Source organism: Phocoena sinus, chromosome 6, assembly GCF_008692025.1.
Source record: "Phocoena sinus isolate mPhoSin1 chromosome 6, mPhoSin1.pri, whole genome shotgun sequence".
In the NCBI taxonomy this organism is placed as follows: Eukaryota; Metazoa; Chordata; class Mammalia; order Artiodactyla; family Phocoenidae; genus Phocoena; species Phocoena sinus.
In genome coordinates, this window is record NC_045768.1 from 20,026,921 (window position 1) to 20,043,411 (window position 16,491).

The window sequence follows — 16,491 nt, forward strand, 5'->3', positions numbered from 1 at the left end:
AAAGAAGACTTAAATAAATGAAGAGGCATCCCATGTTCAAAGACTGGAAGACAATATTGTTAAAACGGCAATATTCCCCAAATTGATCTAGATTCAACACAATCCCTATCAAAAGTCCTGCTGTCTTTTTTGCAGATATTGACAAGTTGAGCCTAAAGTTTATGTGACACAGAATAGCCAAAACACTCTTGAAGAAGAACAAAGTTGGGGGGCTTAGACTTCCCGATTTCAAAGCTGTTATAAAGTCACAGTAATCCAGACAGTGTGCTTCTGGCACAAAAACAGACGTACAGATCAATGAAATAGAATTCAGAATCCAGAAATAAACCCTCACATTTACAGTCAATTGATTTTTGTCAAGGGTGCCAGGATAATTCAATGGGGGAACAAATAGTCTTTTTAAAAATGGTGCTGGGGGCTTCCCTGGTGGCGCAGTGGTTGAGAGTCCGCCTGCCGATGCAGGGGACACGGGTTCGTGCCCGGGTGTGGGAAGATCCCACATGCCGCGGAGCGGCTAGGCCCGTGAGCCATGGCCGCTGAGCCTGCATGTCCGGAGCCTGTGCTCCGCAGCGGGAGAGGCCACAACAGTGAGAGGCCCACGTACTGAAAAAAAAAAAAAAAAAAAAAAATGGTGCTGGATATCCACATGCAAAAGAATGAAGCTGGGCCCCTACCTCATACCACATACAAAAATTAACACAAAATGTAATACTGGCCTAAATGTAACAGTGAAAACTATAAAACTCTTATAAGCAAACAGAGGAGTTAAGTCTCTGTGACCCTGGGTTAGGCAATGATTTCTTACATATGACATCAAAAGCATAAACAATGAAAGAAAAAATAGGTAGTCGTCGTCAAAAATTTTTGTGCCTCAAAGGATAGCATCAAGAAAGTGAAAAGACAACCTACAGAATGGGAGAAGATATTTGTAAATCACATATCTATAGAGCCCTCGTATATAAAGATAAAAAGATCACTTACAACTCAATAATAGAAAAACAAAAAACCCAATTAAACAATGGGCAAAGGATCTGAATAGACATTTCTCCAAAGAAGATATTTAAATGGCCAATAAGCACACGAAAAAGTGTTCAACATCATTTGTCACCGGGAATACACAGATTAAAATCACAATGACATATCCCTTAATGCACTAGAATGGCTATAATCAAAAAGTCAGATAATAACGAGCGTTATCAAGGATGTGGAGAAACTAGACCCCTCATACACTGTTGGTGGAAATGTAAAAATGGTGTAGCCACTTGAGGAAACAGTATGGCAGTTCCCTAAAAGGTTAAATATAGTGTGACCAAATGACCCAGCATCTCTACTCCTAGGTATCTACCTAGTAGTTAAAAACACTGTAAAGCAATTATACTCCAATAAAGATGTTAAAAAAAAAAAATGTTCACACAGGGACTTGCACTTGGGCATTCACAGCAGCTTTATTCGTAATAGCCCCAAACTGGAGACAGCCTAAATGTCCATCTGTAGGGGAATAGATAAACAAATTGTGGTATATCCAAACAATGAAATACTACTCAGAAATAAAAAGAAATACTGATATCACAGAACAACATGGATGAGTCTCAAAAGTATGCTAAGTGAAAGAAGTGAGACACAAATGACTAAATATCATATAATTCCATTTATACAAAATTCCAGTAAAGGCAAAACTATAACAAAAGAAAGCAGACAGTGGTTGCCAGGGTGGGGGCCTGGGAAAGGGACTTGCTGCAAAGGGAACTTTTTGGGTCGATGGTAACACTATACATTGTGCTTGTGATAGTGGTTAAATGACTATACGTTTATCAAAACACATCAAACTGTACTCTTAAAACTGGTGAATTTTATTTATGTAAATTATATCTCAATAAATCTGATTTTAAAATAGACTGAAAAGAAACCATTAAAAGAGTAACAGTTGGGCTTCCCTGGTGATGCAGTGGTTAAGAATCTGCCTGTCAATGCAGGGGACACGGGTTCGATCCCTGGTCCGGGGGGATCCCACATACTGCAGAGTGGCTAAGCCTGCACACCACAACTGCTGAGCCTGCGCTCTGGAGCCTGTGAGCCACAACTGCTAACCCTCGTGCCTAGAGCCCGTGCTCCTCAACAAGAGAGGCCACTGCGGTGAGGGGTCCGCGCACCATGGCGAGGAGTGGCCCCCGCTCGCCTCAACTAGAGAAATGCCCGCGTGCAGCGACGAAGACCCAGCGCAGCCAAAAATAAAAAAACAAAAAACCATTCACTTTATAGCAGTACACCATATATACTTAATAAATATTTGTAAAAAAAAAAAAAGTAACAGTGGCTAACTTTGAGTAGTGAGATTATGGCTGAGTCTTCATTTTGTAATTTCTCTGCATTTTCCCAATTTCCTTTAGTGAATAGACCTCACGTGTAAAAAAGAGAAACACAAATTTTAAAATGGAAACCAGCAGCCATTCTTACTGACTTTCTCTGCTAGAGTACAGAGATTTGGAAGCCCGGGATTTGAACCAGGCTTTGGCTGAGTATTATAACCTTGAGTCAGGCACTTCACTCCTCTAGGGCTCAGTTTCCCCTCCTCCTTCCAAAATCCCGGGGCTGGGCAAGCTGCAGGGCGATTCCCTCATTCTCTGCCTGTCTGCAAGGCTTGAAATTGGGATTACTCAACCTCTAATTAGATAATGATGTCTAGCATGGTTTATTAAAAAAACTTTTTTTCTCCTTATCTCACAGATAATGCTGCTAAATGGGTGAGGTACTCAGTAAACGATCTATAGCTTGAGCTGGAAACAAGGTTTACTCAGTGTGGCTAACCCTACGTACCACAGATACATACGCTCACACACGTACAGATACACAGACATCTGTAAAGGGCGGGATGCAAAGCTGGAATAAAGGCTGTCTCCCAAGGAGGGACCAGTTGCAGAAAGAAGAAAGCAGTTGTTTCTAGCAGGGGACAGAAAAATAGAAAACTGCATTATTCAGTCTTATTTTAGAATGTGCCATAGCCCTTAATACTTTACACACATCATCTCCAGAACCCTCACCCAGCCTGTGGAGAATGGCGATGAGCCTACTTTACAGATGAGAAGATCGATGCCCAGAGAGGTGAAGTAGCTCAAAGGGATCAGAAATTAAATGTGGCCATTCCCAAATCCTACCACTCTGAGTTGCCAACTTGTTTGCCTCCTGGGAAAGTCCCCAGGCCTCACTTAGCTGCAGTCCCCCGACTACTTGAAAAGAGGCTAGAAGAGATGACCTCTGAGGGGGCTTCCCCCATCCCTAATCCTCCACCCCATCTACCCTGTTGAAGAGGGGGGTTGTTCAGAGCACCGGCTCCGGAGTTCACGGGAGGGTCGGAATCCTGGTCTCGCACTGTGGCTGCAGAGCCTTGGACAAGTTACTTAGCCACTTTATTTTATTTTGAAATGTACACATTTTATTAAAAGAACAAAAAATAAACAACACAGAAATAGCGCACTAATATGAACCGCATAACGCACACGTCTAAACACGAGCCAAACAGCACTATAACTTGGGAAAAAATCAAAGCGTCTGCCCTACTGATAGCAGTTGAGGAAATGAGCTATTGCATTCTGGAGGCAAAACATTATGGAAACAGTTTATATTTCTTAAATATTATGATCATTATTTAAATCATTAATTGCTGCACAGGACTAATAATTTTCTTATTGATAAGGAATTTTTAAGTGACATTTTTCTGCCCAAAATATGTGCTTCCATTTTCTCTACTTAGCCCTTTTCACCTCAGTTTCCTTATCTATAAAGGCGAGCTAATGTGGACACAGCTCAGAGGGATGTTCTGAGGATCAAATGAGCTAATACGTAAGAACTCAAACGATGTGAGGTGCTTTTTACGAGCCATGCAACTTTGGGCCAGCGATTATGTTCTCTGAGCCTCAGTTTCTTCATCTGTATAATGGGGATGATAATGCCAGCCAGCTTGTTGAGGAGCCCGGCCTGACACACGGTAATCGCTCACTAAGTGTTAGCTATCTTTAGTATTATTGCCGCCAAAACCTGCTCCTAAGCTGTCACCGGGGGCCAGGCAGGTTCTCCTACAGCGCAGACGGGAAGTTTATTAGCGGGAATTACCCTGTGCCATTCAGCAGCCTCTTAATGAGATTGCTGTTATTCGAGGCTGATCCCCCTTATCAGCAGCGCGGTGAACTGCGCAGATCATGACGCTTAATTTCTCTCTATGGAGTCAATCCTTTAATCCCGACTCAGCCTGGCTGGGATTCAGCCTGGCTTTGCACTGGATTGCCGGCAAGGCATTCTCTGCCAGCACTGAACCAGAACAAAGCAGCCCAAAGCTCTTCTCGGAAAACAAGTTGGGATGCTTGGGGGAGGTGGGGCACCCACAGGCGCACCCTTGATTTGCATGTTAATGGCCTCCGCCCGACTGCCTGAGGGACAGAGAGGCCCTGGCACCCAGACTCTTCCCTAATTAGGGCTCAGCTTCCAGAGCCGGCAGAGGGGCAGAGGGTTTCAGAGGAGAAGGGAGCAGAGATGGGGCCGTGGGGGTCTCGGGCCCAAGCGCTGTGCTTGGGCAGTGGTCCCCAGCATCCTTCTAACTTTGGCTACTGGTTCCCCACGGGGTCAAGTCTAAGTGCTCTGAGTGCGTTCAAGGCCTTCCCTGGTGTAGGATGGCTGACAGCAAAGGCAAGCAGGAGCTGTGAGACACGTGAAGACAGAACCTTGGTGTAAGGAGGGCAGCTGGAGATTGCAGGTCTGTGTGCCCTTGTTTTAGAGATGGAGACTCAGAGTGGGGGGGCACGACAAAGTTTCCTGCCTGAGGTCACGTGGTATAGAGACACATCGGTCAGAGAGGACTGGAACTCACGTGTCATGGCAGCCAATCTAGCTCTGCACTGATTTTATTTTATTATTATTATTTTTAAATTTTTGGGCCGTGCCGTGCAGCATGTGGGATCTTAGTTCCCCGGCCAGGGGTTGAACCCGCACCCCTTGCATCGGGAAGCACATATTCTTAACCACTGGACCACCAGGGAAGTCCCTGCACTGATTTTAATGAGTACATTAGAAATCAATCATCTCCCTCCCACCCAAAATCACGCGAGTTGGTGCCTAGTGTACAGCAGATACCCAATAGATATACGCCGTATAAATGAAGAGGGGTCACGCTAACAGAACAGCACCTGCCTGGAGAGCGTCTCGCCCTGTAATACTCTGTGCTAGTCAGGCCAGACCTGGAAGGTGATATGAAAGATTCAGAAACCTAAGAGAGAGACAAGCAATAACTAACAACAACCACCACCGTGACAGCAGAAGTGACAGCAGCTAAGCAAACACTCAGTCTCTTTCCTGGTCGGCTCCTCTTTGGCCTTTACTGAGCCACCGTCTGTGTCAGGCGCTTTTCTCACATCGCCTCCAATGCCTCCAGAGGATCACCCTACGGGAAGGGTGGCAGGGTCAGCGAGCTGTCTCCCGCATGTTCCCGTTTCCCTTGTCGGGCTGTCCCCGGGCAGGGCTCTGGAATTTGAGCATATTATGTGTCACCTGTGGTCTGAAGTGGTAAAGAAGGAAGGGTGCCTCTCTCCCCGCCCATCAGTCAGAGAGAGAGGACTCTGTGACCCAGGGGAGGATGGAGACACAGGAAGGAAGGAGTCTGGGTCCCTGAATCTCCACGTGGAAGGCCGCGTGCATTAGGCTGTGATGTGGCTGAGAAGGAAGTGGTATGTCAAACCACTGAGAATTTGGGATTTACCTGTTACAGCAAACAGTGTCTGCCTGCCTAAAACAGAGATCAGATCAGAAATCAGATCAGCTCGGTGCTTTGTGACCACCTAGAGGGGTGGGAGAGGGAGGGTGGGAGGGAGGGAGACGCAAGAGGGAGGGGATATGGGGATATATGTATACGTACAGCTGATTCACTTTGTTATACAGCAGCAACTAACACACCACTGTAAAGCAATTATACTCCAATAAAGACGTTAAAAAAAAGAAAAAAAGAAATCAGTGCTACTATGACCAAAACCTAAAATTGGAGGCTGGTGGTCTAGTGAGGGAGCTGACATTGTAAGCCGGACAGATGGCAATACAGCTGATAAAAAGGGTGTCCAGACAGCAGACTCCTAGCTGTGGCTCTCTACAGCAGCAGTTCTCAAAGTGTGGTCCCGGACAAGCCGGGTGTGTGTGGCCTGAGGACCTGTCAGAAATACGAGTCCTGGGCCCCGCCCTAGACCCACGCATCTGAAGTTCAGAGTGCGGCCTAGAAATCTGTGCTGTCACCAGCCCTCCTGGTGACTGATGCACGCTCACGTTTGAGGACTGCTGCTTCGGGGGTATGACCGCGAAAGCAATGGGGGTCGCCGCAGGCTGCCCCGGGCTGAGCCCTCTCCACTGCCCTCCCCTTCCTCCACTCACCTGGGTCTCAAACCACACTCAACCCTACACACGCCCACGACTCTGTCCTGCTCAGCTCCTGTTTGGCCTCTAGGCTCCGGGCAGAGGTCACAATTTCTGGAAGCCTTCTCCAGCTCCGACCCCCTCTCTGGCTACGCTGCCACCAAGCCAGCTGCCCCCGCAGGGCACAGACCACCCTGACTTACAACGGAGTAACCAGGGCTCCCACGTCCTGGGACTGTTTTTTGGGAGAGCGCCCGCAGGCTGGCCCTGGCCGTCCCTGCCTTTCGCAGGATCTGAGGGTGGCAGGGATAAGGGGGGCTTCAGTACCCCGCCCCCGTCCACCGTGGGGCCCTTACCCGCGTGGGACTGCATGTGTTCCAGCAGGTTGTTGTAGAACTGGAACTGGATTCCACAGGCGCCGCACGTGTAGGGCTCTGCAGGGAGAAACGGAGCAGCCGTTTCAGGGGCAGCACGAACCCAGATGCCTTTCTGCTGGGCCGCAGGCAGCTTTGGAACTGGGCACCCAGACACACATGGGGGCTGTGCACTCAGGGCTCTGGGCCTGTCTGCCCCCCTGTCACTAGCTAGTGAGGGAGAGGCTGTGGGGGGAGGAGCAATGGAGAGAGGAAGACTGGCAGATCAAGACCGCCGAGTGTAGTCAAGCGGCATTTATCGAGTGTTCACTGTGTGCCACACTGTTCCGGGCGCCGGGGGTAACACTAAGGGACCAAGAGCTCTCTCAGGGCGGAGACCACGTCTTATTTGTTCCGCAGCCCACCTCTCAGCCGGTGGAAGCACACAGACAGCACTGTTTGCTCAGTGAACAAATGAATGAACGTATGAATGAACCAAAAACAACATGATGGACGTGGAGGGCAGTAAAGAGAAGGAGAGAAGGGGTGAGAGAAAGAGTGAGAAGTGGAGAAACACAGAAGAGCTAGAGAAGCAGGGATAAGACAGGAAAGGGAAGAGAAGCGGGCCGGAGGGCGGCAAGAATGAGAGCACATAGGAACGCGAGCGCGCGTGCCCAGCAGAGGGACGGGGAAGGAAAAAGAAAGAGAGAAGAGAGCAAAAACGAGTAGGGAAAAGACAGCAGGAGGATGGCGGAGGTGCGCTCGGAAGAGGCGTCCTGAGGCTGCTCCCGCGAGCAGGAAGGGGTGGCTTTGTTCCTGCAGGGCTGGGGGTGGCAGAGTCAGGACACCCATGGTCACAGCTCCGCCCGACACCTGTCCAAACTCCTCCACCCGCCTGGGCTGGGTCTCCCTGTGCCTCCACCTCCTCCAACTGGGTCTACCTGGGAGGGAGGCCCAGGTCTGATGCTCTGGGGAGGTCCCGAACGTGTGGCTGGCTGAGTTCATTCCCTACCCTGCCTCGCCCTCTCCAGCCCCCCGATGGGACCATCACTTACTCTGTAGGAGAGGGAAAGGATTGGAAATCAGGGGACTTGCAGTTTCTGCAAAAGAGAAACAGTTTAGCTAAGTCTCTTCTGGTTCTGGTGCTCGGAGATGACAGTCATTACTTCTGTCCTTAGGAAGCAGTGAGCCAGATGGGCTCTCGGAGGAGGAGGGGGCAGCTGGGGTGGGGCTGGGGCATGGGCAGGGCGAGATCAGCCGGGGCCATCCCTCCAGGACACCCTCAACTTTCAAAAAGTCAGCCCACAGAGCGCCAAGGAGAAAATATCCATGCTGCCTGGTTCAGGACAGGGAGTACCGGGGTGGTACTGTCTGGCACCAAACACCAGAGAGGCCGCGCTTTGAGGGCTCTTCTGTCTGCTGGCAGCTCTCTGCGCTTCCTGGCATGGTCAGGTGAGCCTCACAGGCAGGAGGCGGCAGAACGGGGCCAGACGGACTACACCGGGAATCCTGGCTCCACCACTCACAAGCTGGGGACCTGGGGCAACAATTCAACGTCTCCTGAGTCTCAGTTTCCTCATCCAAAAAGTGGGGGTAACAATAACACTGACCCTCACTGGGCTGTGGTAAGGATGAAAACAGGTTAAGACACATACAGCTCTGAACACGTGCCAGGCACACAGTAAGCGCTCAATAAATGGTGGCTGCCGGCGGGAGCAGCGCTTCACACCGTCATTCCCAACCCTGAACATCGGCTCTGGTGGAAGGAGAGGCAGGGGGTGCAGCCTGGCTGGCTGAGAACAAAGGCTCCCGGGAGACCGCGGTTTCAGTCCTGGCTCTGCTGCTTATTCCTGTGTGGCCTTGGGCCAGTCACTCCAGTTCTTTAAGGCTCACCTTTTGGAGGGGCTGAGTGGGTTATAGCTTCCAAAAGGATGAAGCAGTTTGGAAAAGTCGACATGCTCTCTACGGTTTAAAGGATCGTGGCAACATTCTCGGGGCTCCCACGGCACGCCTCACTCCCTTCCTCGGAGCACTTATTCATCAAACCACTTGGTTTACTTAAAAAACACCACCACCTCCCAAACAGCCTACCATGTGAGTGTGTGAACTCTGCAGGGCACCCTCTGAATATTCCCCACCACAGGGACGTGTGTGCCATGCCCATTCCACAGCACAGGTGAAATTGAGAGGCGAGGACGTGTGTGCCATGCCCATTCCACAGCAGAGGTGAAATTGAGAGGCGAGCTCAAGTCACCGGCTTGTGGATGGTGGAGCTGGGGTCGAGCCTCGGCTGGAGCTCAGATCACTGTGAGGAAGCTTGCATGTGCAAGTCTGCGCTCCTGGATGTTTCATAAAGCCCCTGACTGGTGGTCAAGCCACGTGCATCATCTGTCTGCACCCAAGCGTGCTGAGCACAGGCCAACACCTAATCTGGTGAATTAAACTTCAATTGAGCAAGAAAGCGAGTGATGGCTTACCTTAGTATAAAGGAAGTATCAGAATCTTTTTTACACCCTGCCCTGGCTGGCACTGTGCAGACCAGCTTGCTGTGCCTTTCTCGGGCAGAGGCTGCTTGTGATCACGCATGGCTCCGCCAGGCTGGCCCCAGGTCTGGCTGGGGACAGTGGCTTTTGGCTGCTCTAAGGTGCTCTAGGGTTCCGCTAGAGTCCTGCAGAAGGCAACCACCAGGGGGCGCCAAAACACCACTGGGAACCTCAGGCAAGCCTACTTGGGCTGGTAGGGGCTGGAAGGGAACCTTTGGATGTTCCCAGGTCCAAAAGGGGACCAGAACTTGGGGCCTCCGGCTCTTAGGCCACAGCTCTCTCTACTGTACCCGCTTTGCTTCTTCTGGAAAAAAAAATGGCTGTGATGTTCATCCTATAAACATAGCAATGGCTCAAAGGGGGCCATCCAAGTCAGTGTATCACACAGGTCATGGGGCAGGGGAGTTCCTCTCTCCATGGGGAAGAGACAAAGAGGGTCCATAGTCCCGGAGATGCTCCTGAGGCCCGGGGGGATGTCCCTGGAAAAAAGGGCCCCTCCCGCTTCTGCCTGCCGGGCTCTGGCCGTCCTCTAATGCTCTGCTCTCAGCCTCCCCCCGACACCCTGCCCCATCACGCACCGCAAAGATCCCGGAGCGGATTGAGGCCGCAACACAGGGTGACTGTCATGGGGCACACTCACCGCTGGAGTTTTGGGAACTGCTATTCGTCTCTTCAAAGTGGTTTTGTGCTTTGCCTTCTACCCTCCGACTGAAAGCGCTTTCTGCTGGGTGGGGAGAGGAGAGAGCAAGGAAAAACCACGGTGATTGGTCAGCAACAGGTCCAAAGGGAGGGGCATGCCAGAGGGGGCTTGGGAGGCCAGGGACGTGGGAACTGCCCCGGCCCCTGGGCTGGGTGAGTGCCTGAGGCTTTACGCTGGGGAACCAGCAGAGGGATGGGCTCCAGAACCCCAAACCCCAAACCTGCAGTTCCTCAGGCTCACCTGAATTGCCTGATACCTCGTCAGGGTCCCAGGAGGTCCCCGACAGTGCCCAGGGCGGGTGGAGGTCCAGGCACGGGGGGGGTGTGTGTGGGATGTGGGCGCACTCCTGAGCTCCAACTGATCGAGTAGATGGCACACAGGCCAGGGTCTCCCATCTCTGACCCCTGGGAGCCACACGTGACACTAAGTAATCTGGATCTGCCACTCGCGACTTGCTCTGCCAGATTCTGCTGACACAGGCCCCACCAAGGAGCAGGGAGGGTGACAGACTGCTTTCTGGGGGTGGCTCTGGCAGAGCAGGAGGGCCAGAGAGTGGAAGGGGTCCCTGGGTGGCAGAGATGTCATGATAGGCTGAGCCGGGTAGCCCCACACCCTGGGAGGCCAAAGACCAGGTGAGGTCTGGTCGGGGTTCACCGGGGGCAAGGGACTGGCTCCCTGAGTGATTCTGGGGTGTCTCCACTGACGTGCCTTCCTGAGTGGCTCGCCTTCTCCCAGAACTCTCTGTAAACGCCGGAGTCAGAGAAAGGGTCCAACCAGGTGGGAGACACCAACGTTCTGTCTCGAACGTCTGAGCCAGAAGGTGACGGCTTTTCCAAGCTGCTCAGTGGGGATGCTGGATGTGCCAGGATATAAAGGCTTCTGGGAACAAGTCAATCTGGGATGAGCAGCTGACCCAGCAGCCTTTCTTAAGGAGAAACAGCTTGCTTGAGGATATCAAAGGCTCTGAGAAGTTCGACCGGAGAGAGACCCATCTAGCTTCACTGAACCCAACCTTCCCAAATATAATCGGCCACTGAAGCCCATTTAAAAATATGAGATTCCTTAACATCCTTCAAAAATGGTGATTCTGGGAACCCACTCTGGGAAATGCCATTGTCACCCAGGCCACCCTATGCCAGGAGGGCAAGCACTCATACTATGGGAGCCGAGGTTCCAGACGATCACTGGGGTGATGGGAAAGGAAGCCCCAGGTGGCTCCTATAGGCCCTGCTCAACTCCCCTGCCCCCGACTCTGACAGTGCCTCCTGATGCAGCCTCCTTTTTGCAGAGGCTGTTGACAACATCACACACAAGACTCTCTCTTCTAACTGTGTCTGTAAAATGCCTGGACTGAGAGCTACACACCTGCCCACTTCAAGATACCATCTGTAAACTGGCAAAGAAAGTCCCTCAATTCTCTACCTAGGAAAAACAGGGGGACTCTTATTTACGAAGCACCTGCTATGGGCCAGGCACTGGTCCAGATGCTTTACATCCACATAATCCTCCAATCGCCCTATGAGGTCCACGCTGTCATTCCCATCTTATAGGTGAAAACCCAGAGAGAGTGAGGTTGTCAGGTTCCTGGGCCTAAGTTCCTAACCCTTTAAGATGGCAGAATAAGGAGATTTCATTCTTGGGACAGATGCTTCCTTTTTAAAAAGGGCTGGGGCAGGGAAGTGGTTCCTTCTGCCATCTTAAACCTCATGCATGCAGGGGACGGTTACCCGTCTGTGGAGGATTTTCGTGCATCCTGACCAACACATTGGTACCATTCAGCACAACTAAGGTTACAGACTCTTATAATTAGCCTCCTATGGCTCAGCTGATAAAGCAGATTTTGATCAGCTATCCCTGCTATAGGCACCTCTGGCTGAAAACCAGCGAGCGGCTCCACAGGGGACATCCCCGCGCAGGCGAGCGCGCGCGCACACACACACACACACACACGCACGCACGGGAGCGGCTGCCTGTTCTAGCATGACGGGGGCAGTGATGACTTCCAGCTCCAACATGCAGGCTCCGGCTCACAACCTGGTGTCCCCTGAGCTGCGCAGCTAGTAGTCCAGGTGTGACACCCACCACAAGTCTTCCAGGTCACATAAAGGCGGCCAGAGGCAAGCCCCATCGCTTGTGATGCTTACCTGGTGACTCTGGGTTCTGAGAGCTGCCACAGACCACACAGGCCCTACAGGCAGTTCTCTGTAGAAACTGCAGATGCAAAAACTCCCAGCCACAAGGTCGAGAGTAAAATCAAGATCTGAAAGCCGTGATCCCATTATTTAGTTGAGCCAGTATCTACCACCAATAAGTCCGTGACGACCAGCCTGTTTAACTGATTTATAACTACTGTTGCCAAAAAACAATGGCTACTAGCTCTTCTCTACACAGTAGCTGAAAACTATCACCTTCAAAGTTGATTAACTACTTACTCTCCTTTCGGGAGAGCTAAGCACTTAAGCATAGCTTCAAATATTTTTAAGAACCACATCCTTGCTCCTGGTTAGCTTTCTGAACCAGAGTAAAGGCGAGCACAACTCATCACATGGCTGTAATCGGTCCAGCCCCCTGGTTCATTTGAGTGAGTTCTCAGTTTGATCACTTGTATATTTTTAATGGATAGCTTCGGGCCTCTTGAGGGTATCTGAAAGGCCCGTAGTCCCAGAATGACCAAGTCATCACTCTACCCTACACCCACATATCTAGGGAGAAGGCCCAAGGCTCTTTCCATCCAGGTGGGAATCAGGATTCCTGATTAGCTGGTACTCAGCACACAGTGTGTCTTATCAGTTTTCCCCGATAACTGGTAAGAAATGGCTGGTGTGCACCTTCCACTGCCTGTTCACCCTTCCAGAGTCTGAGCCCTTTCTGCGTAGACTCAGACAACACTGGAGTGGGCATCCGTTGGCTTCCCGCTGGGCTATGGCTCGTGGAGGGGTTTCCTGAACAGTGAGGTAGAGGGAGGCCAAGAGAACAGAGCTCCCAGCCAAACACTCTTCTTCATGGAGAGCAGCTCTTCGTAGAAATGAGTTTTTAGACTGGGTTTTCTGAAAAATGGGGGATGCAAACTCACACCAAGAGGGTCCAGGCAGGTGACGTAAATGGATGAACTGGGCTGGATGTGAGACAGACAACAGTGTGATCACAACGAGACATGGCACCTGCCACGTGGCCACTGTACTGGGGAGGCAGGAGGGAGTGGTGGGGACTGTGGAAAACCGGAGAGCACATGCTCTACTGAAGGAGGCAGCTGTGGCTCGGCCCCAAGGCAACTGCTACCCTGAGGAAAGTGGGCCCAGGACTGCCAGATCTGACTTTTCAATGTAAGCCAGAAATCAAAAGTTTCATATAAAAATCTCCTAATGCTCAAATGTTGGCAATTAATTTAAAAGAATTTTAAACCCCTTAGGCCATGACTTGGGGAGAAAAATATTCTCCTACTTATAAAAATTAGTTTGCAAACCATCTTGTACGACCCTCTGATTTAGGGTAAGAAAACCTAGACTCAGAGAGGCTAGGTGGCTTGCCGTGGTCACAGAGCCAGCCTGAGGCAGAGCCGGGACCCAGATTCGTCCCAGAGAGCTAGGGACCACCACCCTCGCTCTTGCAAGGGAACAATGACCCCGGGCACAGCTGTGGCAGGTGGGGAGAAGGGCGGGGAGTGGAGGAAGTGTGAGGGTAACATAGGCCATTGGTACCTGCAGTTGCCTTGCTTGCCGGAGATCCCGAGTTTGGAGTGCGGAACGTCGGGGTTTGGGTGGCTGGAGGGGTGCGGTGTAAGAGGCTAGCGCATCGGACCACGGAGGCCGGAGCCTTTTTCCCCGACTGGTTCGTCTGGGTCTTCGCTGCCACGAAGCGTGGAGACGGGGAGACCTCTGGATGCGAACACTCAGAGCCCGTGTCTGGATCGTCCGGTGGCTCCCACCCGGGGGCAGTACCTGAGAGGGTCACGCTCTCAGTTGCCGAGGGCGCTTGGAGCCGACCAAGTACCCCTACGCTCGAGGGCCAAAACTTCTTGGTCCACAGAGAGCAAGGGCTCTGGCTCCCACCTGGAGCCTGAGAAAGTCTGGGAGTCTAGAACCCTCCCCAGCTTCTCCTCGAGGGAAGCCCGATCGCCAGCTCACACTCAGCATTACTTGGAGACCACTGACCAGCCCACTGGCTGGGTCACCCATAACCCTTGACCAACCCAGGCTCTCCGTGTCTAAGAACTCGGCCTGTGACCCGTGCTTGGGGCACTTGAATCAGTCAACCCAGGCTCAAATGCATTTTCTAGAATGCTGACTCCTGAGCCTCTTTTCCTTCCAACGCAGGCTGGCTCAGCAGTAATGATAGACGACAGAGAGGCAGAGACGTGCAGGGTTGATTGATGGGAGAGGGGAAGAGCAGAGGGTCCAATGTCGCCCCACGGTTTTAGGGGAAGGGGCTCGGGGAGCTCCTGGGCACTGCCTGGGATTGACAACCTCAGGGGACAGCGCTCGACCCAACGCCTGACGCTTTAATGGGAATCGGTGCAGCAGCTCCCCGGTGGGGTTAGGGGCAGCTTGTGTCACCACTTCCCACACCTCCTGCCTCCCCTGCCCGCCTTCTCTGCAGAAACCGGAGTTGCTGAGAACACGGGTGGGGGGCCCTGACCCTCAGCGGGTCTCCAGCTCGGCTGGTATCAGGTGGCAGCCTCCTGCACGCTGCCCGGAGACGTAGTTACCGGGGTGCCAAGCCCCTGAATGTGGCCACAGTGCCACCTTCCAACCGAAAGGGGAGGCAGTGGTTTCACTCAACTGCAACTCTTCCCGGAGGGCAAGAGTGGACCAGACGGCAAGAGAAGGGACCCCTCCGGGGCTGACTGGGGGCTCACGGAACCCACCGGCACTGGGAACATCTCGAGGGCACCACCTTGCTTCAGAGCCTGGCCGGAGCCTGGGGAGGACGCTGCCCTGCTGCCTGCCTCAGGGGCAGAGGAGAGACCTTCTTACACCCCTGCTCCCAGGGAAGCGGCCATCCTGGGCACCAGACGCTGCGCCCACGGCTCTCATAGCCAAAATAAACGGGCACTCCCTGACCCTCCACCTCTGCCCACTCCTGGCCGGAGGAAGCCCAGGCCCAGAGACGCAGGAGTCAGGGCCTTGTTCAAGGTCACACAGGACCCGAGGCCCTGAGGTGAGCTCAGAGGACTCAGGCTGGCCCCCCTTGTCCCCCTGGGGAGGTCACTGCCTTTCCACCTCAGTAGCAGCCAGATGCCAGGAGCTGGGGATGGGGCGTCCTTTGGTCGTGGTCCCGTAAGCAAGCCCTCACCTGCCCCACCCAAGCTCCAGGAGGAATCCCCCAGGCTCAGTCTGTGGAGAACACAGGTGTCCCCCGCCACTCCTCTTCCCCGCCACCCCACTCTCCAGATTCTCACTTCTCAATCAGGAACTGGAGACGGGTGGGTGGGGAAGGATACTTACATATGATCCCCCTTTCTCCCTCCCTCCCTTTCAGAGTGAAAGACCTTGAAGGTCCCGAGTTCAACCGGAAGGGTGGCTCATCTCACAATTCTCAATTATTTTTTTCTTAGCCACGGGATAAACCTACACATCAAACTCTGAGGGAGGCGTCCAGCGTCCCATCTCTGATGTCTCCCGTCTCCCTGAAGCACAGTTTGGGGACCACAGCTTGTGGTTCACTGTTTAATGGAACCAGCACTGAGTGTGAGGTGAGCCTGACCCACCTCTGAACCTCAAGTCTGTCACCTCCGGCTTCTGCGGTCTTGGACTCTTTACTTCCCCTCTTGGTCTCAGCTTTCCCACCTCACCTCCACTGATGAAAGCAGGACACCCATCTCTGCACTACCAACCTCACAGGGATTTTGTGAGAATCCATACAGGTCACGGAAGCACCCTGAACGGTAAACTACTCTTCAAATGTAAACAGTTATTAATGGTATTTTTTAGGAATAAGGAAACCAAGGCCCAGAATGGTTAATAAGTTTATAGCCACACAGAAAGTTAGTGCCAGGATGGGACGGGGGCTCAAGCCTGCCAGCTTCTCATGGAGGTCTTTGCACAGGCCATGTGGTCCCCTTAGGCACTAACACACCCCCGGGCACCTGGGCACAAGGGACAGAGAATTTCTGAGCAATAAACAGAGCGTGTTGCTTCCCCTCTTAGGCCCTCGTCTCCACCTGCAGAATGTTTCTAGGAGACCCTCTGGATCAGATCTTTTCATGGTCCTGCGACCCTGCTGTCAAAATCCTGGCATTCCGTGTGGGAGAGCCCCTCCTTCCCTGTGGCAGGGAGCTCAGGACACCCAAAAGCACATGATACAGTAAACCCTCGGGCATCACCTACTTGACCTGGACCCTTGCCTGGGGCCTGCCCACTTCCTGCCCTCTCAGTCTACCCCTCTCTTCCAAGTTTCATGGCCTTTGCTCATGGTATCACCTCTGCCTGGAATGTTCTTCCCTCCAGTTTCTGCCTGGATTACTACTGCCGGTCCTACATACCTCCACCGAAACATCACTTCCTCCGGAAGC

The 16,491-nt window shown here is 52.3% G+C and overlaps 1 protein-coding gene across 3 annotated transcripts in view; it reads right to left on the bottom strand.

Moving 5' to 3' along the window:
- ZNF618 (zinc finger protein 618) overlaps nucleotides 1-16,491 on the bottom strand; it is a 271,355-nt gene that overhangs the window by 15,412 nt on the left and 239,452 nt on the right. For all 3 annotated transcript variants that reach the window (XM_032635484.1, XM_032635485.1, XM_032635486.1), the window contains 4 exons: nucleotides 13,679-13,918; nucleotides 9,921-10,004; nucleotides 7,793-7,837; nucleotides 6,741-6,818 (listed from right to left, as the gene is read on the bottom strand). In XM_032635484.1, coding sequence (XP_032491375.1) covers nucleotides 6,741-6,818; nucleotides 7,793-7,837; nucleotides 9,921-10,004; nucleotides 13,679-13,918 — 447 coding nt within the window. The remainder of the gene's footprint in view (nucleotides 1-6,740; nucleotides 6,819-7,792; nucleotides 7,838-9,920; nucleotides 10,005-13,678; nucleotides 13,919-16,491) is intronic.